This window comes from Syngnathus floridae, chromosome 7, assembly GCF_059516105.1.
Source record: "Syngnathus floridae isolate MCC-2025c chromosome 7, RoL_Sflo_1.0, whole genome shotgun sequence".
In the NCBI taxonomy this organism is placed as follows: Eukaryota; Metazoa; Chordata; class Actinopteri; order Syngnathiformes; family Syngnathidae; genus Syngnathus; species Syngnathus floridae.
The window spans coordinates 17,568,495-17,592,782 of NC_142419.1; the positions used below are offsets into that span (position 1 = coordinate 17,568,495).

Here is a 24,288-nt window from a genome sequence, read left to right on the forward strand (position 1 = left end):
TGCCGCTTGCACTTTTGATTTATTGGCCCAATTTCTTCTCCAAACGGGCTTTTGCTTGGTTGACGTGGAGGTGCTGCAGACTGACAGTTTTTCTTGATATATCGGATTTTTTGTGAAATAGTAATTGTTTTTATTTTATTCAGATTATTTTAAATTTTTTTTTTATTTTCATCAATTTTTACATCCATCCATCCATCAGCTCCGGGTGAATGTGGAATTTCTATTGGATATCAAACTTGAACCTCAAATCTTTATCATGCAACACAGTGCGTTCCCCTGGGAAATATTTAGACTAGTCAAAGCTATCTTTGTGGTTCTTGAATGAACGTCGCAGTCAGCGTTCCCAAGGACATAATTTCTTGTCAATGACAGTCGCAGAATGAAAAAAAAAAAGAAACCCCACACTGGAACACAATGTCCTGACGGGAAATGAAATCCTTGCACGGCTCTGTCTTTTTAGTTCTAATCTATTAATTCATTCCGGCTTTCTTTGGTAGACTTAAAAAGGAAAAGAAAAGCAGTTTCAGAATATATGAAAAGACAAACAGCTGCTCTCAGTTTAAGAAGCATCTCGATGTGAGCATGTGTGGTTAACAATTACACACGCAAAAGTATGCAGTAAACATACTTATTGTTATGACTAAACATGCCCTCATTCACAACGCCGCCTACGTGCTGACACATTTGTGTGTCTCATCATGGTCCCGCCTCTGTTGCCAGCGTTATCAACAACGCGGCGTCCCCAAATTGGCCCATCATTTGCCCAAACCTCCAATTATCTTGTTTTTTTTGATAGCGGGCCAAAGATGCAGGTGAAGTGGTAAAACAAAACAGCTGTCAACAAAGATGGATGGCGGTGTCGTTATCTTTAATGGCGTGTTTCTCATTAGACAGTCTTCATTTAGTACATAAAATAAAAAAAGCTCTGGATTTTTGTGCCTTTGTTGTAAATGATCATGTAAAAGACACAAAAGAGATTTGTGAACTGATGTACATTGTGTCGTTGTTAGCTTTAGCACGCGGTCACGCTTTGTCAGGAAAGTTCATAGACGGGCGAAGTGACCTCATGGAAATGTAATTTGGGAGCAAACAGAGGCGGCAGCCCCCAGGTGGCTTTTATGATTAAGAGATTATTAGCAGGGAAATGAAAGGGCTTGCTGCAAATTTCCATTGTGTGTGTGTGTGCATGTGTGTGTGAGATAGATTTGCCATTCATGATTCAATATTCCGTTTTTGTTTCTTGTAAACCCAAGCCACCATCATTCAAGTAGAAAATATTTGTACTCGGTTCTTCCCGCCACGAGCAACCGACAACTCTTTCCCTCCTGCTGAGGCCCAGTGAAGCTTGTTTGTGCCTCGAGGGAGGCACGAGGGATGTGGGGTGTGTGTGTGTGTGTGTGTGTGTTGTGGTGGGGTTTCCTGCGGAGGTGCTCTCCTAGCCTGGAGGTGCAGCCAGTCCTAATGAGCTGCCTAATCAGAAAATATGCATGAGCAACTGCGGGGGAAATTAACCACAACTGCCAGATCATAGAGACAAACACATTTTATTCCACCTATTTTCACAAAAGGAAGTACAGATCTCTGTCTTAACACGGAGAATAAAAGTAAACACAAATGGTGCCGCAACTCGTGTAGATGGTCAATGGAAGAATATTTAGTTTGATTCAGTTTGAGTCACTTGGAGTAGTTGTGAAAGTCTTCATGACTGCCCACAAGAGCTAAATTACAAAATGGTGGTGCAGAAAACTATTTATTTCATTTGATCCAATTTGAGTTATTTCTTAAATCCAGTTAAAAAAAGAAAAAAGGGTTTTTGCGCCCCCTGCTGTTCAAATAAAGCACAAATCAAATCGTCTTATAATAGGGTTTTTGGCCAACCACACAGTTTGGATGGGATCCAAACAAATCGTGACGCACACAAAAACTCTCAATGAATCTTTCGATATGATAACAATTACAATGGCAGTAAAATCGTAGCAGGGTTGCGTAGCTTAGAACATGTTCCGACTTGTTTGTATCCGGACAAAAGGTGTGAGGCAGTGTCACCATTGTAACAAAAGCAGGGCTTGACTAAATTGCTACTTTCCCAGGTGAGCCCCCTCTTTTAAAAAAAAAAGCCTCCTGACCTCCTCACAACTTGTCACTTCCCACAAAGGCTAATCCGGCCTCTCCTTTGTGAGCATTCAGGCCCCCGCAGGCGAGACGCTGGGAACGTCATGTAAAATAAAAGCTGAGATTTTAAAGCGCTACTGTTGAGCCCGGCCGGGCTTTAACTTTATTAACCGCTGCCTCCTTTGAGGTGGACGAGTCAGCCTTGACTTCTTCGGAAATCATCTGGGCTTGGAAAAAGTTTTCCTTGAGTGTGCTCTCAGAAGGTCAGCAAACACAAGAGCGGCACACTCCAAGCATAAATGACACACACTGTTGTTTGCACGTGTCCTCTCATTGGACCCAAGGTCAAAGCTGGACCCGTGCCAATTTAAACACTGTCAATGGCTCATCGCTACAATAACATGTTTTGGAAATGACGGAACCATGCCAGGGGAGTGAGCAAAGGACGTATTTAAGTATTCGTCCACGTTTTGAACATGCATGATTCGAAATGAGTATTGCTCGTTCGATTGGGCTGACAGTGATTTGATATTTAAGTCATTTATTTTGTGGCATAAAATCAAACAAACTAAATTTCTGTTTGGTACTTGTTTGCGCAGACTAAAAAAATATCCAATTCTGTACAAATTTATTGTAAATAAAAAATTAAAATTAAAATTAAATAAATAGAAAAACCCCTGCAATAGGTCCTCCTATGATGATGTCATTCAACTGCGAGACATACCAGTGTAAGAGGTGCGAGGATAAGAGCATGAGTCTTTTCGAAAGGTTGGAAACACAATTAGAGGAGCTTAAAGGAGGGTCGGGAAGGGACGGAAGGCAGGACATTGAGTCACGCTCACCTGTGATGGGTGTTGCACACCTGGGACCTTTGGGTGTCACCTTTAGCCTCAAATTTGCCCACCTGACTGGGGGGGGTCAAATGTTACTCAAAAAATATGAAACAGAAATACTCACATTTTTTAAAAAATTGACAAACAAAATAAGTACAAAATAGTTGACAAAAATATTAGCACGATGTAGAAACGTCATATGAACACATCATTCGCATGACATCATGCAATCGGCGACGACGGTAATTGCTGGAGACATGGAGGATGTGACGCTTGATTTGCGGGCGTCTGGTGTGGAGGTCACTGATCTCATTCATCATCAGTCCCTGACATCATCCTCGAGGGCTGACCGTCTTATCTCGCTGACACGTCGGGCGGCCCAGGACGAGACGCAACTCGCCTCGGAGGGAAGCTTTTGGATTTCCTTACCGGTTAGTCAAATTTCTCATCTGCTACTCTTTAACTGTATCACTCAGGGTTGATGGCTTCTATCAAATCGGTCGATTATATCCGACGTTTAGAGAAAACTGGAGGGATGAGTTCTGGATTATCTGACAGTGGATCAATGCTGAGAGGTTGTGACAGGTGAGAGTGGAAGGAAATGAACAGAATCTTTGTGCCTGGAGGGAAGCTACATGAGCCTGCTGTGACTTTGAGAAGATCAACTCAAAGATGGGAGTGTCTCGTGAAAGAACAAAATGCGATGCCTTGGCTTTGTAAACTTCCCGTTTAGCATTTTTGATGCTTGTGCAATATGGAGGAATGAAGTCAACAAGACTTTCTGTACGTGCAGTCTGGCATGTTGATGTTCTCCAGCGGGATCTTTTTATTTAAGTGGGTGTTGAAAGACAAACTGTCAGTCACAATGATGGAACACGCCCAACCCCTCATGTGAGGACAACTGACTGCTATCTGCCATGGCTGGGTGGAAAAAAAAAGAACAACAAAAGACGAGGGGGGTGTGGGGGGCTGAGTGAGAGGATGCGCCACCTTTTTCCCCCTGCAGACCTGCAACGTGATCTCAACATTAACTACCTGCTATCAGTTCCAAACATTTTGAGTGACATAATGGAGAGATTCTTCAACAAGTTCTATCTGGCAGCTCAGGGAACCGTTGAGCATCTTCCATGTCAGGAGATGGAAATAAATTATATGATTGATTCGTTCAGTTCAGATGAGATAAGAGTGCACGTTCAAAATCGGAATTCCAATCATTCATTCTTCGTTTGCTCAGCTTTTGGTTTATACGGGGAAATAGAGTCTTAAATCCAAACAACTGCCTCCAACTTAAAGGTTAATCATCTGAACTTTTTGCAAAGGACGCCGTTGTCTGTTCCACAAAGGATAAATCCTCCGACTCAGTTCTGTTTACTCATCACATTCAGAATCCAGTCTTGTTTATGTTAGGTCAGGTGTGTTTCGTTCTCCACTTTGTATGAAGCTGCCCTTGAACTTACTGAAGACGTTTGGCGGTACAATTACCAACTTTTTTGAGATACCAGCTCCTGCAAAAGTGTTGTATTGATATTTTCAAAGGTCAATTTCCCATCATATGTCCGCTTTGACAAAAAAAGTTCCACCATAGTTTTAGCCAGACTCCAGGGAAGTACTCTTCTCCATTAAAAGTGACTCAGTCCATGTACCCTGTGAAAAAATGACTCACTGTTTGTAGTAAACATTGCTTAGGTTGACTGGCATCACACCAGGGAGTTTCCACCTCTCTAATCACAGTCAACATGTTGATATTTACTTTGAATTCCCTCTATTGCATTTAGAAGTACACCTGAATTTGTAAACCGCTCCAGTTAAAACATCCAAGGTCGACACACAGAAGCACATGTTTGGCCTGCAGCTCAGACATCCATCATGATGATGAAACCTGCATTGGCCCAAGAGGGCAAGAAAGAGAGAGGGGAGACAATGAGTGATGAAACACTCACAAAGGTAAGCAAAGTGACTAACAGAAGCGCTGTCTTTTTTTTTTTTTTTTTTTCCGGCCAGCTGCACACCTTTGAGCCCACCCTTCCTTGTAGCCCACCTTAGGAAAACATCCTTGCCCCACACGACGCTCAGCCTAGTGTTTCCTCCCCAGCTTTAATCTTAGTGAAAAGAGCTTTTAACGATGAAGGGACCTGCCAAAGTGCAACAAAAGCAGGGAGGAACTTGGAGGGATACTTTCAGAGTGCTAGGCCTCTTTAATTTATCACCTGTTGCCTTTGGGCGGCCTTACCTTATAGCTCGCCCTTGGGCTTTGCACAAGTGTCTCTTTATTCGTGGATGTGCAAAGAACAAGGGATAACATGCACCAAAGCTGCTGCAAAGAAAAATGAGCCAACCACATTTTTGTTCACCACAAAGTATGGAATTTGATTTGTCTTCATCGTCCCCAAACGTTGGGGGGAAAAAAAACATCCGTATGATTTGTTACACAACTGTGCAAACTATACAAGGTAACAAATAGTAAGGTCTGAAAAATTGGTCCGCTTTCCTAAAGTCAGATTATGATGATTTCATTTCAGATTGTGGCATGATATTCACTCGTCACCTTATCTTTGGCTGCCATCTTGTGGCGCTTTATTGAAATGCAGTTATTTGATTTCCAACAGACGCGAAGGCAACGCTTTATGATCGTATGACGTCATCAGGCAGCTCCCAGGGTCTGGCTTGGCTCAGTTAGCTCACAGTGGCCGAAGCGAAGGGGCTCAAACGATATCAGACAATTAAAACAACATTAAAACGCAAAACACAGAAACGACCGACTTTCCGAGCCAAGCGTGAAAACGGGCCGAGTGACTTGAGGGGGGCAACATGTCCGAGACGTACGGTATGTTCCTTTGGTTTCATTTTGTTTTTGAAATTGTCTGCGGAAGAAGCAGCTGTGATATGACAAGCGTTTAGCTGCGCGGCTAACTAGCTAGCTTACACGTTAGCACTGACTTGTTAATTATAAGACGCCGTTTATGTGTTTGTCTGTGTCGCTATCCTTCCGCTCCGCTTCCGTAGCACTGACGCCGCTCCATTTGGCAGGTGGAAGTTGCTCGAACTTGAGCTGCGGTGACATGTCCGTACATGAATAATGAATGAAATATGACTAAAAAAAATTAGTTGAAATGTCGTAGTACACTTTACTTAATTAGAGCTAAATTATGATGTTTTCTATTGTGTGTTAGCATTAAGCTAATGGAGTTTCTAAAACAATTTTATATTATGACAATAGGTAAATCCTCATCAACTAAATGATGTGTTTAAATGGAATATTTGCGTTTTTAATGACATTTATTATCGTGGCTATTCATGCAATATTTATCAGATTAAATTACTGTTGAATTATAATTGAGTAGCTGTTTTACAGTGTCAATCAAATAAAACTATTATTATCTCTGTAAAAGCAACATTTTTGTACTGGATTAGATCATGCAGGTGTTCCTTTATCCTGGTAAGAATATGTCATGGTGCATTATTCTTATAACTATATAAAATGTGCTCAGCATAATGTATTGATTTTATTGACTTTATTTGATTAGATGGAAGAAATAATGTTAGTGAACACCTCTCCTATTTTGTCATGAATGTGATCTTGTGATGCAACATCCTGCTGGGCCGCTGTCAAACCGACAGCGTCGGCGTGTTGCCGCCACACTGACAGCTTGATTGTCACACGAGACAAGACGAAAAAGCTGAGGCGAGCTTTTAGAAGCCAAGCATTTTGAATCTGTCAGCTGGGTTGACATGGTGGGAAAAAAGAAAAAAAAAGGGTGTGAATTCACATCTGTGGCTTCGTGGTTCCGCTATCAGGTGCAAATTTAACATTAGGCAAAATGACACCTCCAGTGAGCAGGTTCAAAATATCTCAATCTAAATGTTGATTTGACCTCCCTGAAACTGTTCACGAAAAAAAGATTTAGTTGAATGGATAATAAAATTCACATTTTTTGTGCTTTTTTTGGGGTCTGTTGGGATGCCGCAGCGCACAAAAGTTTCTCAAATGTCATCAATATGCTCGCTCGCAACTCCACGTCATCTGAGCCAACCGGCTTGCCTTCGTCCGTAACAACAACATCTGTACAAACAGCTGGTCGGCGCGCGGCTACGCCGCATTCACCCAAAGCCGCAATTTAACAACTCTGACGACAAACATGTGCTAAAAGTTCCGCCTCGTCGCTTTCCAATGCGGCGAGTGCACACAAACCGTGTTGTATGTGTGCGCTCGGTGATTACGAGGTTAAATAAGGGCCTGCCAGGAGCTGTGAGAAGAGGCTCTTGATGAGATTAAAAGGATTGTCTGCCGGCTCGGGATGTCCCCTGACATTTGCTTAGCGTGGATCTTTCCTCTCCTCTCCTTTCAGATTTCCTCTTTAAGTTCTTGGTGATTGGCAGCGCCGGGACAGGGAAATCCTGCCTCCTCCATCAGTTCATTGAGAACAAATGTGAGTTGTGTTTTTAAAAGTTCTTAGCACAAGGGTGTGAAATGAATACTTGTGCGACTGCAGTCAAACAGGACTCCAACCACACTATCGGAGTGGAGTTTGGTTCCAGAGTGGTCAATGTCGCCGGGAAGACAGTCAAACTGCAGATTTGGGACACCGCCGGCCAGGAACGCTTCCGGTAACTTCACACGCTTTCTATCTCGAAACGTATTTTTGTTATCAATGAAATCCGAAGTTGCTTTTCTTGTTTCACAGTTCTGTGACGCGCAGCTATTATCGGGGAGCAGCCGGAGCACTTCTCGTCTATGATATTACCAGGTAAAAGATTTTTGTCCATTTTTTTTTTTTTGGAAGCAGGGGCAGTTTTAAAGTTTTTTAATGATTATCAAGAAGACACACAATCTCAACTGGCTTCATTTTGTTAAATGATTAACTGCTGATGTGAGAGAACTACGTCATGCTATCCCCATCTATGAGCAAATGATTCATTTTTTTAAAAATGTCCTCCAGCCGAGAGACGTACAACGCTCTGACCAACTGGCTGACAGACGCGCGGACGCTCGCCAGCCCCAACATCGTCATCATCCTGTGCGGCAACAAGAAAGACCTGGAGGCCGAGCGAGAGGTCACCTTCCTGGAGGCGTCGCGCTTTGCTCAGGAGAACGGTAGCTCAAACACTCACCATCTGCCTTTTCCACTTCTTGTTGTTTCCTCACCTTCTGTGTTTGCGCAGATCTGATGTTCATGGAGACCAGCGCTCTGACGGGAGAGAACGTGGAGGAGGGCTTTCTCAAGTGCGCTCGCACCATCCTCAACAAGATCGACTCAGGTGCTCATCCGTTTGAATTGAAATTGGCACCTCAAGGCACGATTTTCATTGGCCGTATCATTTCTTGGCAAGCGAGCAAACTCAGAAGGGCACGAAATCACGATTCCCTGTCCACTTGTTGATCTTTCTGCACCGGTCACTGATCACGTTTCCCTCCCCCAGGCGAGTTGGACCCGGAAAGGATGGGCTCGGGGATCCAATACGGCGACGCTTCGCTGAGGCAGCTGCGGCAGCCGCGAGGCAGCACCGCACAGAACAAGCAGCAATGTAGTTGCTAGGGTTCCGCACTCCTCCCTCCCAACGTCCTCACCCGCTCCACGCAACGTCCCGTGCAGGTCAGTGAGTGACTCCTTATCGGACCCTCGTGTTGGAGCCAGTGTTTTGAAGGCTCCTTCTCCTCCGTGTTTGTGTGTGTGTGTGTGTCAGCTCCAGGTGTTTTGGGGTGTCACACACACACACACACCTCGGAGCACCTGGATGAGTGCTCTCGGAGACCACTGCGACTCCTGAGCCATGGCGTATTTATGGGATGGGATGGTCTTCGAGTTGTTACGAGTCGCGGGTTGTTTGTATGTTTTTTTTTTTTTAATTCCTGTGCTTCTCATTCAGTTTTTTAGTCACACGCTGACGAAATTTGCACATCTTAGGTTTATAAATTATTATTGTCGATTGATGTGTTGCTGGGTGTGCTCTTTTGCACTTGACTCCTTTTTTTTGGGGGTGGAAATGGAACTACTGTATTTAAATAGGAGAGAGCAAAGCTTATTCACACCTTTTTGCGTCAAATTGCACTTTTGTTGCATTCGAGAACAGTATTGGCCTTGTTTCAATCCATATTAAAGTAGATTGGCGTCAGTTTGATCTGGAGCTTGGCCACTCCTCGCCTAGAAGCACAAAAGTAGAGCTAGAGCTCGGGCTCTAGTTGACCCAAGTCGTACTTCCGGACCTCCCAAGTCACACTCCTCACGCAGACGTCACATTTGCCACATTTCCCGCAAAACGTTCGGACGTGAATAAGCACGTTTTCAACCGCCGGCGTCGTTTTTCACTTTCGCTCGCCAAGCCCTCGTCATGAGCAGTTTTGGAGCCTTCCCACATGTTATTGAGAGAGCAACGGGAAATTTCCTTCTCCTCTGCACCGCAGCCAGATAGCTTTGTGGGACCGCGAGTGCGAGGGGGGAAAAAAAAATGGCCACTCGAGGTTAGTGTGGCCCAAAACCAACAAAAGCGTTTCTAATATCATCTCCTCTCGTGCGTACGCGTAATCACACTTTATCATCTCGAGTGAGCAGACGAGCACACTTGAAGCAAAGACAGTCAATCATTATCATCTATACGGCTATAAATGTACAAATTGCTTTCGTTCTTTCTCGAATAGTTTGTCTACTTCTGTACGGAGGAGTTTTGGGGTCACACTGACAAGAACAGCAAAAGTTGCGAGACGGAAGTCTTTTGACTTTTTTTTTTTCTTTTCAGTGTGGCCTCAACTCTCTTTCTTCTCTGCAAGTGCACTTTTACTTTTCAAATGTCTTGTTTATACGCTGTAATTATAGAATTGTACATTTTCATTTGACTTGAAACTGTAATAAATATTTTAACTGTAGATGTCATCATTTCTTACTAAGGAACAACTGCGTGTGACAGGATACAGACCAGCCCTTTTTTTTTTTTTTTTAATTCCCGGGAAGAGTTTGTGTTACATGCAGCCGGTATTTTATGATGTCATCTAGTCTGCATTGATCCACTCAGTTGTTGCTTGGTAACAAATGCCACATAATCTTACACAGGACTGTACATGTATGTTGTAAATAAGAGTTGTCTTTAGAGAGTGTTGCTCATCGATTGTAATGATTATGCAATCCCCAGTAAATCTGCTTGTCCTTTTCCAGTGAAAACCCAGCAGCACCTTGTCATTCCATGTCTCTGACCACATAACGCCCCCCCCCTCTCCTTAAAATCCCATAAATAATTCTCAATGGGTTTTTGGCGCGCCCTGAAATGTAACAATGGCTTCACATCACTTTCCACTGCGAAGCAGTTTGTTTTTAAGGAGCAACAGAGCAAGGTTGTAATATCACCAGGCTCGCATGATGAACAGTAAATGGCCGCCGCTGTGCCTCAATCGTCTTGATTTATCCCCTTGGCTCGATTCAGTTACAGCCTGAGTGGTTTTATGTAGCCGGAGTGGATCTATCGACTGATTTATTGATCTTGGCCAGGCTGTCGGGGTGACCTCATGATTTGATTGCGTGAGGGAGTTGTAATACTAAGAGTCGGCCACAAGATGGTGGTAAATCAACGGGTGTCAGTATATGACGTCATTACTGTACTCTTATCCGAGGAACATACAGCATTGTGGACTTGGGCTTTCCACACCTTATTCAGTAGATGATAGTGTTGACATTGCAAAACAATTTCTTTGTTAAAATCTAATTTTCTTCTCGTAATTTAGTCCAGCTTTATTCCAGTGAATTTAGATGTCATTTTTCCAGATAGCAATCAATCCCAGCACAAATGTTCACTCATTAATGAACATGTGAAATTAAAAATAGACAATTTGAGGCTAAACGTGTTCTCATACATCTTTTTATTTACACATAATGGGACATGTATTTAAACTGGGAGACAATAATGGAAAAAGAAAAGAAAAAAAACTGTTCCATCAACATACTTTGATGTAAACAAAAGGGTAGCAGTACATATTCAACCAATGAACATAAAAAGCTTTTCTTATTTCATTCATATTTCTTATTTCATATTTTATTTGAAGCCATTAAGTAACTGGCATTTATCAAATGACTAAATACTATTTGAAGCACCTGTAGTGCGCTCTGGAATGAATGCTTCATTTTCTTATCCACATGATTAATATAAGACACAAGTATACACATGTGCACAAACCATACTACGCAAACATCACAGTACTGCTTTATGAAACGTACGACAAACAAGCACCACGCCATGTCGAGTGATTTGTAGACTATACCATTTGAAATGCCATCTTGAGAAAAGACAGGTTGTCTTTGCACACTCGCCTGGAGTGCATCCACTCCGAAGCACCTTCCAATTAAACTTAATCGTGAGCCATGTGTAAAATGCCAATGCTGAGTATGATATGACATGTTTTAAAAACTGCTTTTAAGTGCCGGATGCACTAATTCTGATGGCGCTTGTTCGTGACTGTAGTGCTCTGAAATCAAGGTTGATTAGGGTAATTGGATGTGACCACACTTTTGTAACGTGACGAAAAAGATGACTCACTCCCCAAATTTAAATTTCATATTTAGGGGTTACGAGCTTGTGCGAGACGACCAAAATGAATATCACTATGAATTTCAGGGTGTAGCCACTCCCCTTCATCCACAGGAGAGAAGCGAGGAAGGTATTTGTTGTCTATTCCAGTGACTGTAACATGAGGAGCTGCTTGAGGACTTTAGTCTGACTGGTTTCCCTGATTTCGCCGGCGAGGAACATCTCGTCCACCACCGTGTACACCTGGAGGAGGACATAACTCGGTTAAAAGCGCACAAGTAGATCAGCCGCACGGGGGAAGTGGAAGACAAAAATAGTCAATGACGACCGCAAACCACGGACTGAAAGTAGACGTGACATTATCTTCTTCCCCACTCGTATGAAGACTTTAGCTGGAATGTTGCTTCACCAAATGACAACTTGTCAAGTCATCATATTTTAAAAATAACCACCAAATGACCTAACACGGAGTCAGGGCTTAAGTATTTGGCTAGTGACAGCCTTTATGATTTCTCTGCGGTAGCATTGTTGAGTTGAAACAACTCGAGTAGCTTCTAGTGTGGATTGTTTAAAGAAAAGAAATGTCGAAACGCTTGGTTATTATTCAGTTGAAAACAACATGGCAAGTGTTAATTGAATACGTGGTCGTAATCTAAGTTTAAAATATGAAGTAATTAGCAAGCGCGGCAACAGCAGCTGGGGAGCCGTTTGTTGCTAAGCATTCTCGCCTTGACCTTCCAACGAACGACTACCAAAGTGTTAATTAGATAGAGGAACAAAACACGCTCAATGTCGTTTAGTTAACCGTTCTGTCAAGGCGCTCACCTTGTAGAAGTTGAAGACGAGGTCCAGTTCACACACGTTGTGAAAGTACTCATTGAGCACCTTGGGGGGGGGGGAGACATGTCGTTAAGTCGTGAGTTCACGGTTTTCATAATGAGTACTGCGCAAATAATAGCATTTATCTTCACCGTACTTCCCACAAGAATGTGATGAGGTGCAGCAGCCAAGAAAATGGCCATGATAATCATTAACAGACATTCCGGTACACCATCAGAGCATAAAAACGGAATCAATCATAGTTGACTTAGCGAGTAGCTCTACTGTATATAACATCATGCTGAGTGCATGTGCTTCGTACCTCCACAAAGTTGTGGATTCCCTCCAGATATGCCAGGTTATTATCAGTCACGTCAACACAAATGCAGAAGTAGAGTCCAGCATAGCGTCGGTAGATGATTTTGAAGTTTCGGAACTGTGGAAACAATACTTGGCAGGCTTAATTCTTTCATTTTGACCTCAAATGACTGTTTGCTTTATGATTCCTATATTGATCACCTCCACAAAGTTAGTGTGCTTGGCATCTCTGACGGTCACCACTGCGTGCACCTCCTCGATCAACTTCTGCTTCTCGTCATCGTCAAACTGCATGTACCATTTGGCGAGTCGCGTCTTGCCGGCTCGGTTCTGGATCAGAATGAAGCGGATCTGAAATGGACAGTCATATTAGACCAGGAGGAAATGTAGCAGTTTGTCACATTGCTACCGAACCCGATCACTTTGACGTGAAGCGCAATTTAAGAGACCGATTTCATTCAAATGTAACTGATCCCTAAAACTGATTTAACCCTTCACATTTCTTTTCATTTTAGATCGTTTTATCTTTGTGCAAATGCTTCACGTGTTTGAAGTTATGCCTATAGCGATTTAGCCGTGGCTATGCCTATGTTGCTAAATGGTTAGCATGCTAGCGATTATAGGCAGCAAAATTATTAAAAATGTATTACGATGACCCGCGATATATTTACCATGTTTTCCTTCTAATTAGAGACTTTATAAACTCCAACAAGGCACGTTCGTGGAATACTATGAAGTGGGTTTATGCCAATACATAAGTAATTCTTTCGACCGCTCGCCCGCTATCTTTTCCGAGCTATCAGGAAGTCAGAGAAAGAGTCAGATTACGTTGCATGCTGGGAAATGTAGTCTTCATCATCGCGTTCGGTGCTATCTTTGAGTGAATGAAAACTACAAGAACCAGGATACATCAGTAATGACGTGCCTCGTGCTTTGATCACGTGATATCGAGTCATTTGACATCTTTTTTTACGTTAAATGGTGCATCCTGCATTAGAATAACATGAATATATATTTGTTTAATATTTAATAAGGATGAGCAATATCAAGAGGGCTACGCGTTTGCAATTTTGTCAGTTCCCGGCTGAATTAGACAGGGTGGAGGAACCAGTACTGTCAGGGATTGCACAATATTTAAGCAGAGGAATGTTTTGGCCCTTGAGACCAAAAAACCTTTTCAGCTGCAAGTCCAGAGAAAGGGAAGGAGTAAATTGGATAAGAAAAAATACAATGGCAAGGAAAGTTAACATAGCATTTTTATTGTCCTGTATTAGTTTTTCCTAATTCAAACAAATAATTGACCAGTGTTTAGGCCAAGGCAAGAGAAAATGAAAACAGATGAAAAACAGAGGCTTATTATTTTTAGCAGAAACTTCGGCCCTTGTTAATCTTGCTTCTTGTGACTGGGGTCATGCAAATATTGCTTGAGTGACACTGTGTCCGATGTGATTGGACATGAGCTTGTGTGTTTATTCAAGCAAAGGTCAGTCAGTGCACGTTGAACACTAACGGGCTGTTTATATATAGCAAAATATTGTTAACTATTGGGGCTCCGACATTGGATTTCTCTTACTTACAAAAACATGAAGACTTAATGGTGACAAGCGTGCGATTGACACTGTTGGAGTAGAACTAGATGTTGCCTCAAATTGACGTCATAAAAAGAATTATATCCTGATTCCTAATATATGTTTTGCCCTAATGAAAGTGGCAAGTGACAATTATTATCATTATTGGTTTTTTTAATATAACATATATATGTAATACATTCTACCTATTAGTTCTTTTAAAATCAGCAGATATTTGACGATTTTTGCCAATAGTTCTTTTTCCCTCAACAACACAAGCTAATGGCATTCAAGGACCCCACCCCACCCCCAAAATGGGCATATTCATTATATACGATTACAAATTATGAATGATTTTATTGTTTTCTCCCTTTTTAAACACCATGATGCCTTTCTTGTATCAGTTTTGTGCCTATTAATATGAACGAGTCAATAACCCTTAGTTGTGGCTGATTCTCATTTTTAAAAACATCATAAAATGATTCTAAAGTTATGTCAAATGAGAACGGTGACAATGCAATCAACATTGGAGAGAGAGTAAGAGTAAGAGAGCTTGTGTGCGCGCGTGCGCGTGCGTGTTGTAATGGTGTTCATGAACCACTGGGCGAGACTGTCTCTCTGTGTTGGCCGCGAAAGAGGAGGGGAGATGCTGCCTGGAGTCAAGAGAAGGGCCGCCGCCATTATTGGGAAACTGACAAAAAAATAAGACTCACCACACACCGTCACACATTTTTATTTTTTTCTAGCCTGCCAGCAGCTCAACAACACCAGCGAAGAGAACGGGAATCCAACCTTTTTTTTTTTTTTCTCCCCTTCCGCTGGGATCATTGAAGACAGCTCGCCCCCTTTCCCTCTCCTGGCGAATCTTTTATTTTGGACATAACAAAGGAAATAATAATAGCTGCAAACAACGTGGTGGCGAAGCAAGAAAAACAAGACTCCTGAAAGGTCGTTTTGAAAACCAGGAGAACCCTTTGCCCCCCTTTCTTTCTTGTTCATAGGCGAGCTGAAGACGACTTTGTGCGGCATTTTTTGCTCGCTTTTCCCCCCTTTCCTAGCATTCAGTTGTTGGTTAGCCCTCCGGCACACACGCAGACAAATGCTCATGTGAAAACTTCAGACGTGAGCGTCCAAAGTGACAAGAAATGGACATTTAGACTCTTTTCCTGCCCTGGAAGCGGATAATAATCGATGAGAGTGTTGGCGCCGTGTGTTTTTGTCTTTTTTTCAAGACTACGAAGAGGGAAAGGAGTGGACGCAATCCGGAGAGGAAGGAATGTTATGGTACGTAGCCTACTTCCTTTTAAATCTTCCCCAATCTGAAATGTGCGCTGCCAAAATCATGTGTGATTATTTTATGCCACTTGTTTGCCAATCCGAACCGGGAGTCAGCACGTTTACAAAAAAAAAAGGCTTGCGTGACCCCCTTTTGTAGTAATGATCATAATTCATTTGATCGGATTGATGCGCGTGTGTTCATTTCTCGCTGATTCATGGGAAGTTTACAGAGGAGAGGAAGGCGCTCAATAAGCATGGATGCCATCCAACTAAACATTAAAACGATTGTTTGGAGCCCTGCACCTGGAATATGTTGTTTGTCAGGCTTGTGTGTTGCTTTTAAATAACAATGGGGGCGGGGGGTATTTATTTAACTCACGTCTGCGGTTTATATGATCAAAATAGAACCACTTAAGTGGATTTAAGTCTTTTTTTTTTGTTTTCAAGTGGTCAAATTGACAGTTCGAACACCAAACATCAAGACCTGAAACGGTGTGTATAATCACACTATTTCTGTCTCTCCCATGTTTTATAATGATCGATTTACGACCTCATGTTAGCAATTAAAATAGGCGTTCATATTTTCGTGCACAGAGCCGGTCAAACTGTGCGTCACGCTTACTGCAAAGTGGTCGGTGCCCCCCCACCCCCTCTGCCGGCCACTCCCTTTCAGTGTCCCCCCCCTCACACACACACCGCTGGACATCTGGACACTTCATTCCAGGAGACGTCTCTCGAAGTGCCACACTGTTTTAAGATTGATGGCGAAGGATTTCAAGCGAGAGACCCGACCGGTGGCGTGTGTGGGCGGGCGTACATTGCTGTGTCACTGCCGGATCGAAGAACAAAACAGGAACTTTAATTGCAGACGTGAATGCTGGTGTTGTCTCCTTTGCTCAGTAAATCTGTCATCAACAAATCTATGATAATCAGTTGAAGGGTGTATTTTGTGTGTTCAGTGTCTGTCAAGTGTCACATGTCCCAATAACTGCTCAGAGCAAGTGGGGGGGGAAAATGTAATTTAATGCTGGGATGATCTTGAATCAAGTGAGTTTCCAATTTAATGATGATTCACAAAAGTATCTGCATATTTTATCCGCCATGCTTCCCTCAGATAGTGGAAGCAATTGAGGCAAAATGGAGTGTGGCCACTTTAGAGCACCTCGTTGTTGGCCTCGAGTGCAGATAATTCATTTTTCTCATGGTTGAACAATGAGATTTCATGAAATGCCCATCCCGTCTTTTTTTTTTTTTTTTCCCATCCTGTCCGAGCAAATACTTTGACTCATCCATGCTTGCAACTTTTTTTTTGATGAGTCTCCCTTTCATCGTGCTTAATCAACTGCCTGGCGGTGAGAATCGAGTCAACATTCATCCTCTTTGCTCGCAGGTAAAATGCGTTAGCATCTGTCAGCACTTCTGCTCCTCGCCTGATTGGGCTCATTGCCGCACGGCGGGCCCCGTAGACACTCACCCTCGCACCGACCGCCATCGACTCGAGTCGATTCCCGTCCCGGGATTAAACGGAGGCTGGCTCGGCTTGTCAGGCCGTGAGCCAGACATGTGGACGCGGACTCCGATTAGGTGACTAGAAGTAAGATTAAGTTTCTCATTATCTGGACAGCAGCGAGGAAAAGTGAAGGGGTGTGCTCTGCTCTGCTCTCCTCGACGTTTTGAAAAATGGTCCTTTTTAAATCACAAGAGCTCAATTGAGAGATGGTTATTTGAAATACAAACAAGGCTGAGATTTGAGTTCCATGTCAGCCTACCTGTCAATGCTTCCCCACTCATCAAAAACTCTCACTTTGGCAGCAGAAGCTTGCTTCTAAGTCATCCGTAAGCTCGTTTGATGGAGAATTGAGCTAATTATATCGGGCCGTTTTGGTGGTCCACATTACAGTCACCATGTGGCTCAATGGCGGCTTTGTTTTGCTGAGCGATTATTAGTCAGAAAGAGAGAGGTGCATTCTGGGATGATTGCATCTGAATTTCCATTCCCAAGTGTGGCCGGTTGAAACGAGGCTCTCTTCTCCCCCTCGGTCTTTCAGTCGCTTTGCATATTAACATTCGAATAGAAAGACCCGTGCTAGTTCCTCCCCCTTATAGCGCTTTGGAGCTACTTTATCTGAAGAGCTGAAATATGTGTGACCTCGAGTCAGCAGTTCCGCTTGTGCCTCGCATACACTCCCCGGGAACGAAAATGGCTATTAAATATTGCCGACACTCATTGGCCTTATGATAGATTGCTCATTGAGCAACTTTGAATGGAGCGTTAGCAAAAATTGCATTTGCCCTATATTATATCTAGCTCAGCTTATACCGATATTGTTTTCCAATTCCGATGACGTATTAAGCACGATTGCTGGCGCTGAAGCTTTTAGATATGATTTATGGCGCTTGGAGGAAGTGAATACCATTAAAGTGGTCTTTTAAAAGAAGAGCCCACGGTGACATCATTTCCGTGGTGGCTTCGGAAATATTAGACCACGATGGAAGAATCGGGATTCCTCCTTCCTGCTGGGCTGTGTGCCTTGGTATGCAGTTTTTATTTTTGTTAGTGTTGCTTTTATTAATTGGAAAAACTCGATGAATTCGATTCCAAAAAGGCTGAAGTAAAATCTGTCCCTCCTAACTTCTCATGCATTGTTTTTCCACTTTAATGATACATTTTTATCAGATTATCAGAATTTTTATCTGCCTTATCTTGATTGACGGGATCATTGGTAAATATTTACCATGTTAAACTGACAGTAGGTTTGGTGTTTTGACTGCTTCTGTTTTGTGCTCTTGGTACTTTTGGTTCTGCAAAAGGTACTCATACTTCCCTTGCAGCTCAGTAATTGGTCTTGAAGGGTATGTGAGGATTTTACCTTGAGGAATATTCCCCGGACTCCGATTGTACCTTGGGAGTGAGTTTTGCGAGCAAACTGCTGTCGGTTTCTGCTTCAGGGCTTCGCTCCTGGTATGTGCCCTTTCAGCTTTGCACTCCGGGATCAACCAATCAATGACGACCATAAAGTAACTCTGCTGCTTGGCTATTGGCCACGGCTGAATTCCATGACTCAGCGTGTCTCTAAATAAGATGTTATGATTGAGCTGCTGCCAGCCAAATGAGGCCACCGCCTGGAGTTCACTAGGTTGGACTTTCGCTGCTTTTTAATGGGTCACGGAGACCCCCCTCGGGGGATTGTTGCGTAGTTTTTTTTCTTTTGTATTGTTGGTCGTTTCGTGTGTAATGGTATCAGATTATTTTTGAGTGGGTGAGTCCATGTTTAAGCAGAGTATGCTCAAGAGACAGACCTGCTACACGCTTGTATTCAAGAATATTGTTAATAATGGCGATAAACAAAATAAATAAACGCATAAATTAATAAATTGAAATTTTAGATCAAATCTGTTGGTTTTTGTTTATACATTGACGATTTTGATTTTGTTTTCATTGTGCTGGCTTTATTGAAGCTAACAGTGTATGTTAGCTTAATTAAGCTAACAGTGTATGTTAATGCACTTTAAATTTTGTTACTTTTACATTGAATTCAATTCGGAGTGTCAGTAATAAGCTTGAAACAAGAATCTTTGTGAAGACCTGTTTGCCATCTGCCCGACTGCACAGCGAACGCTCAGGGAGTGCAGAATATTACGTCAGGCTGATCAAGCGCTATTGGCGTCACCATGGACACCGCGAGCGATATCGACGCATCCCTAATTTTCAATATCAGCCCCTGCCACCACTTTCAGCAGGACTCACAATCCGTGCTGCCTGCATGTCCTAAGCCAATAGCTTTGTTTTGATGACTCACAATAAATCCATGCAAAAAAAACCCCCAAACAATCGAATCTCTGTTCTCGGGCATCTGTTTTGGACAAAAAATACGGTTTTGTCCATTTTCCCACGTCCCTTATCTCATCTTGTAGTTTTTCAGGCATTACCCGCGGGCTTGTTAAGTTCAATGATGCTTTTCAGAATGTCAGCCAAAACAGTTTTGAAAATCCCGATTGAGATTGTGCGTACTCTCCAGCAATCTAGTTTTTGCTTGCTTCGTCATCGGTTGTGTCACTTTAACTACCTCGAGGTAATTAAAGCCGGCCGCCTTAGTCACAGACCGGCGAACATCTTACAAGAAACGAGAAAATGAGCCGCAGATAGCAACTCCCACAGGCCCGGAGCTACCTCAGCCGACCCGCGTTTTCACTTTCCTCCATTTACTTTTTCTCTTTTGTTTCTCACGTCTTCTGCTATTTTAATTCGGTCATTTTGAGGGCGCTACGCGGTGTAATGCGGTTGAGGACGCTAGAAGGGCGCCGCCTTGTCACCCAAGGTTTGACTCAGATGCCACTTCAGGGGGTTCCGACCACAGCGTTGGCCTTTGGCGTGTCCACGCCAACACGTGTCATTTGCTTTCCGGAACTTTGCTTCGATGCTGGCATTTGAACTTTAGAGCATTGTCGTTATTTTTCTAGTATTTGCTGCTCGGTAGAGACAAAGTGACTCAATTAATCCAACTCGCTTTCTGTCAAAATTGTTGGGCTCCGAGTGGTGTGAAGATATGTTAGCTCGATTCGATATGACCCGGTCCAAATCCTTGGCCCCGGCCGGCAAAGGTTTACGCAGGCCCCGGGATGATGACTAAGCACCTTTCATGCTTGGGATGGCTGAGCCGGCCGGCCTTTATCGATCGCAGCGCCACTGCCTGTTAGCCAGCCACCACTTAGCTAATGATGTCCACGCCATGCTATTTCCTCATGGCTTGGGGGAGGGCGGCCATAAAAATAGCGAATCCACCCAAAAAACCCTCCCGGTGTTGTTTTATTTGAATGTAGCACTCTATTTACTTCCCGTCTCCTTCCCACTCGGCGCTGGCAGTCGTTTTTGTGGTGCTGGCGGCTCCATCTGCATGAAAGAAGGACAGACGTCAGTTTCCGACAGGCTGCCAGGTTCTAAGTCTTGACCTTGGTTGGCGGAGTCTCGGTTGTTGGACAAACAGCATATGAATGTGACGAATGGCCCGTTTGAAATGAGAAGGAACACTGAGTAGATATCATGAGGCTGATTTTGATTTTTTCCCCACTGTGTCTCAATGCCATAATTTCCCAGGATGCCCCAAAGTCCCTAGATCTTGTGTCAGAGTTCATTTCCTGCTGCGGGGCTGTTGAGGATCCACCATTTTGTTACATTCCTGTTGCTCAGAAAGTGTGCCTTCTTCCCCTATCTTCAAGGATCTCGAGCTTTGAAGGCCTATCGGTGAATAAACAGCATCGCTTTTCCGAATAAATCAAGTGGAAGATCAACATGACAAAAAGCCGGCATGTTTTTGTGAGCAGTTTTTTTTTTTTTCTAATCAAAGTGTTACGTGTCCCACGATTCAATCCCTAATTCCATTGCTGTGCTGACTTGCATGTATGTCAGAAGTTGTAGAGATAAAAGTAACACGGGTGAAGAATGTAAACAAAGTTGTTTTTGACAAGAGCGGCCTAAGCACACGACGGCTCGTGTTATTCACGGTAGTCGAAGAAAGGAGAATGCTGACTTTTTTCTATTTTTTTTGTCCAATAAGAGAAAAGGTCATTGAGAATGCAGTTTGTCAGGTCAGGACGAGCTCGGCCTGTTGTGGCTTCCATTCATGTGTGTTTGTGTTCAAACACTATTTTGTGTGACTTTAGAGGCGTCTTTTAAAATATCATTTCAATTATGAAAAAAACCTCGTAGCTGTTGTGATTGCCAACATTGGAAGGAAGAGCTCCATGATGATGAGTCACGTTAGCAGTCATTGCTGGCTTTATTTGTATCACACAATAAGACTTTATTAAATCCACTCTGTCTAGCGATTACTCATTTAGCGGCAGCGAGCCAGAATGAACAAAAGCATGAGGTTTGATTTTTTATTTATTTTTTTGGGTCGCCAAGCCATGATGACTCTTAAATAAGACGTTGCAAATTGATATTGTGCATATGTGCAAATCCATTTGTGGCATGACATTTTCACACTGCATATTTTTACGTCGTTTTTTTTTTTTTTTTTTAAAGGGCTCATCGGTCCAATTGGATCAGCATTTGATAATTATGTGGAAAAAAAAATCAATTGTTCTGCTCGATGTTTCAAATTGAAATTCAAACTTGTGGATTCCATTTTGTCTCAATTGAGTCAATCGTTTGGCAAATTTACAATCCTCAAAATGGCCGATTAACTCCATCATTGTGAGCTTGCTAGCCCAAAAAAGCCTTGTACTTGTAGCAATCAGCATTTTTAAGTTTTCACTCGAGTGTATGCCAGGATGACACAAAGTACTCGCAGTAGTATGAGACTGCTGATGTTTCATTTACGTGTCAAAGACGACGGCGTCTTGGAACGAGTACAGAGAGTCCATACCAAAGTCCATTTCCAAAACAATCAGAGATTTTTTCGCTGAGGTGTGACATAAACAGGCGGAGGGGATTGCGTCACGCTGCCGCGAATGCAAAGAATTTCTTGTTTGTGTGCTGTTTGGTCCAACGAAGCGACTCAGCGAGTTGAACCTGCCCTTGAACGCCAGCTCGAGCTTACGAACCGACCCCACGTGAACGCTGCGTGCCGCTACGGAGACTCCCGTTGTTCTTTTTTTTCGCTTCAGAACTATGTAAATATGTCCTCTGGTTGTCCCCACTCAGTGTTTGGTCATAACAAATCCAATTCTGGGAAATTGCGTAACACTGAGTGTTCAACGTGCGTTTTTTTTGTTCACAAAGTCCAGATCGTTTACCCGCCCACGCCTGATTCTCTAGGGTTCGGACTTGACAGGAGACGTGGATGGATGATGTCAGTCTTCTCCTCATGGGATCCCCCCTCCAAGGGTGCTTTGAGGTTGGGCACCAGCTCCAAAGTGAGCACAGGAAGTGGTGATGGCAAAGTCCGCGGGGGACGGAACAACTCGCTGCTGTTCCATTTTGGGTTTTTTTCATAAGTCAGTGCTAAAACCCGAGACAGGATGTGGACATTCAAAAACAGTTCATGGCTTGTGTGTGATGTGTATGCAGTGGTGAACACAACACACAGTGGTGAGTTAAAAAAAACAAAACGTGAATGAGTTAAGGATCTCAACACACATACTGCTGACATGGCTTTTACCGAGGAGGTACTCGATATATCAGGCAGGTCAGGTGGTATCGGGGCTTAGGCTACGGAATACTTTTTGAGTACCGATACTTGTATCAGTGCATCCTTAATGCAGGTTGTTTATAATTCTTTGCCATTCAAATATCCCATTTTTAGATTTTATTCAAATGAAGGCAAGACAGCTTCGTTGCTAAAGCACATTTCATATGCGACACATTTACGAACATAGCGTTTATGAGTATTTTATTCATTAATTTAAAAAATCCATTTACAGTTTATACTTTAAAAAAATAATCTACTCACCCGTTTCCACTTTTAACCTGTTTTTGTGATTTTCTATTACCCTCAGTGGTGCTGGATTTTGCACACTATTGATTTGAGCTTGACATTTAGATGCCAGGGCTATCTTTTATGTATATAGAAGAATTGGTCACATAAAAAAAAAGAGTAATAGAATTAGAAAAAGTGGCTTCGCGAAGGCTAAAAAAAAAAAGTAATATTTTGCATATGCCGCTTTCCTCCGTTCAACAGATGTCGAGGAAATCCACCAGCAGCCCTTCTCTTTCTTCTCCGTCATTCTTTCATCCTCTCACCCACTCCCGGCTGCTGATTGGCTGAACAGAAAGATGCCGTTTTGCCATCTAATCTGCCAGCCAGCAGATCGCCACTGATGGCCCTGTGCAGAATGGCTTTAGTAAATTACTGTTCCAGGGTAGAGCAAATCCCTTCTATCAGATAGCGCCTCTCTCTCTCTTCACTCCAGCCTCCTTTCTAGTGGCTACGTCCATCATGCTTTGACTTTATCTCTCCATCGCCACCTCGTACGCCCGTTCTCTTCTTCTCCCTCGCCACTTTGCCCTTCCCTTTGCGTTTGTTGTTTGGCCGGCTTTCATCATTTAAACACCTCCACTTGCGCTCTCATTGACGGGGCGGCCGAGCGGAGGAGGAGTTGTCGGAAAATAGGCGCTCGGCGGATTTGGATCAGAGGCTGTTTACCGCCTAACAGACCGCGTGTGACCAGTTTCTCAGACACCCTTGTGCGTTGGTGCTTGTTAACAAGACGGAGCCTTCCTCAGGGCCGCCATCTTGCCCAATCTGTAGCTACTACACATGAAGAAATGAGCGTCTTTTGTTTTGTCCACCGCACAATTTGTGGAATTTTTCTCTTTGTGTTTCTAGAAGCAGCTCTTGCCCGAGATGTTGTTCATTGGCAGAAATAGAAAGCAGAATATAGCCAAACTCGCTGTGACCTCGTGTGTCAAAACTTCCAAAATCACGGCTCTGTGCTGGCACCCGGCGATGTCATACTAACGCTGCTTCCTCATTGGCTGTAAAACTTGGCACGCCAGTATACCAACTAACATGTTTAGAAGAGCCGTGTAAGGACCACACACACACATACACGTAGGTACACAAACATTTAAAGTGTTTTGTTCGGGTGGTATTTCAAGAAAACCTATTAAAGGCGCATTTACTACACACAGTGTTCTCAACAACATTCGATACCATTTTAAAGTCTTATTTGGCATAAATAGGTCCGTGTAATACAACAAAACAGTTAACACAGTTAGCCGAGACACCTTTTGTCTGATAAATACCAGTCGGTGATCCCCGCCGAGTCCCTTCCCCCCTGAAGGCAGCAACCAGATGTTAGAACATGTTTGTGAGCTTGTTGTCCACTTTTTGTGGCTTGAGGGACGTGGAAGAACATGCAGCTGCAGCAGAAAGCTGACGAGCTGTAAGAACAATACCTTGATGTTT

General features: G+C 43.1%; 3 protein-coding genes across 5 annotated transcripts in view; 2 read left to right on the forward strand and 1 right to left on the reverse strand.

Moving 5' to 3' along the window:
- Positions 1-5,586: 5,586 nt before the first annotated feature.
- Positions 5,587-10,100, forward strand: rab4b (RAB4B, member RAS oncogene family). 2 transcript variants are annotated; one of them, XR_015859472.1, is made up of 8 exons: positions 5,587-5,769; positions 7,292-7,372; positions 7,436-7,550; positions 7,628-7,690; positions 7,883-8,037; positions 8,106-8,201; positions 8,364-8,536; positions 8,628-10,100. XR_015859472.1 is itself a non-coding variant. In XM_088381057.1 (7 exons), exons 1-7 carry the CDS (start codon positions 5,754-5,756, stop codon positions 8,477-8,479), a joined length of 642 nt encoding a protein of 213 aa, XP_088237183.1. In that variant the 5' UTR covers positions 5,587-5,753; the 3' UTR covers positions 8,480-10,100. The 2 variants fall into 2 exon arrangements, 1 of the variants encoding a protein (XP_088237183.1); XM_088381057.1 differs by having other exon boundaries at positions 8,364-10,100.
- Positions 10,101-10,771: 671 nt separating this feature from the next.
- Positions 10,772-13,430, reverse strand: ap2s1 (adaptor related protein complex 2 subunit sigma 1). The gene is made up of 5 exons (XM_088381058.1): positions 13,262-13,430; positions 12,792-12,941; positions 12,595-12,708; positions 12,279-12,338; positions 10,772-11,696 (listed from the first exon to the last, which is right to left on the reverse strand). Exons 1-5 carry the CDS (start codon positions 13,262-13,264, stop codon positions 11,595-11,597), a joined length of 429 nt encoding a protein of 142 aa, XP_088237184.1. The 5' UTR covers positions 13,265-13,430; the 3' UTR covers positions 10,772-11,594.
- Positions 13,431-14,731: 1,301 nt separating this feature from the next.
- arhgap35a (Rho GTPase activating protein 35a) overlaps positions 14,732-24,288 on the forward strand; it is a 37,249-nt gene continuing 27,692 nt past the window's right edge. The window contains exons 1-2 of one of the 2 annotated variants that reach the window (XM_088380940.1): positions 14,732-15,442; positions 16,827-17,030. The gene's annotated coding sequence lies outside the window, so the exon portion shown is untranslated. The remainder of the gene's footprint in view (positions 15,443-16,826; positions 17,031-24,288) is intronic. The other variant, XM_088380939.1, reaches the window with a different exon arrangement.

Coding starts and splice junctions, on each gene's coding strand:
- rab4b (XM_088381057.1), top strand. Junction 7,691..7,882: donor CTCGTCTATGATATTACCAG/GTAAAAGATTTT, acceptor AATGTCCTCCAG/CCGAGAGACGTACAACGCTC. Junction 8,038..8,105: donor GCGCTTTGCTCAGGAGAACG/GTAGCTCAAACA, acceptor GTGTTTGCGCAG/ATCTGATGTTCATGGAGACC.
- ap2s1 (XM_088381058.1), bottom strand. Junction 12,709..12,791: donor AGCACACTAACTTTGTGGAG/GTGATCAATATA, acceptor TTGTTTCCACAG/TTCCGAAACTTCAAAATCAT. Junction 12,339..12,594: donor GAATCCACAACTTTGTGGAG/GTACGAAGCACA, acceptor CCCCCCCCCAAG/GTGCTCAATGAGTACTTTCA.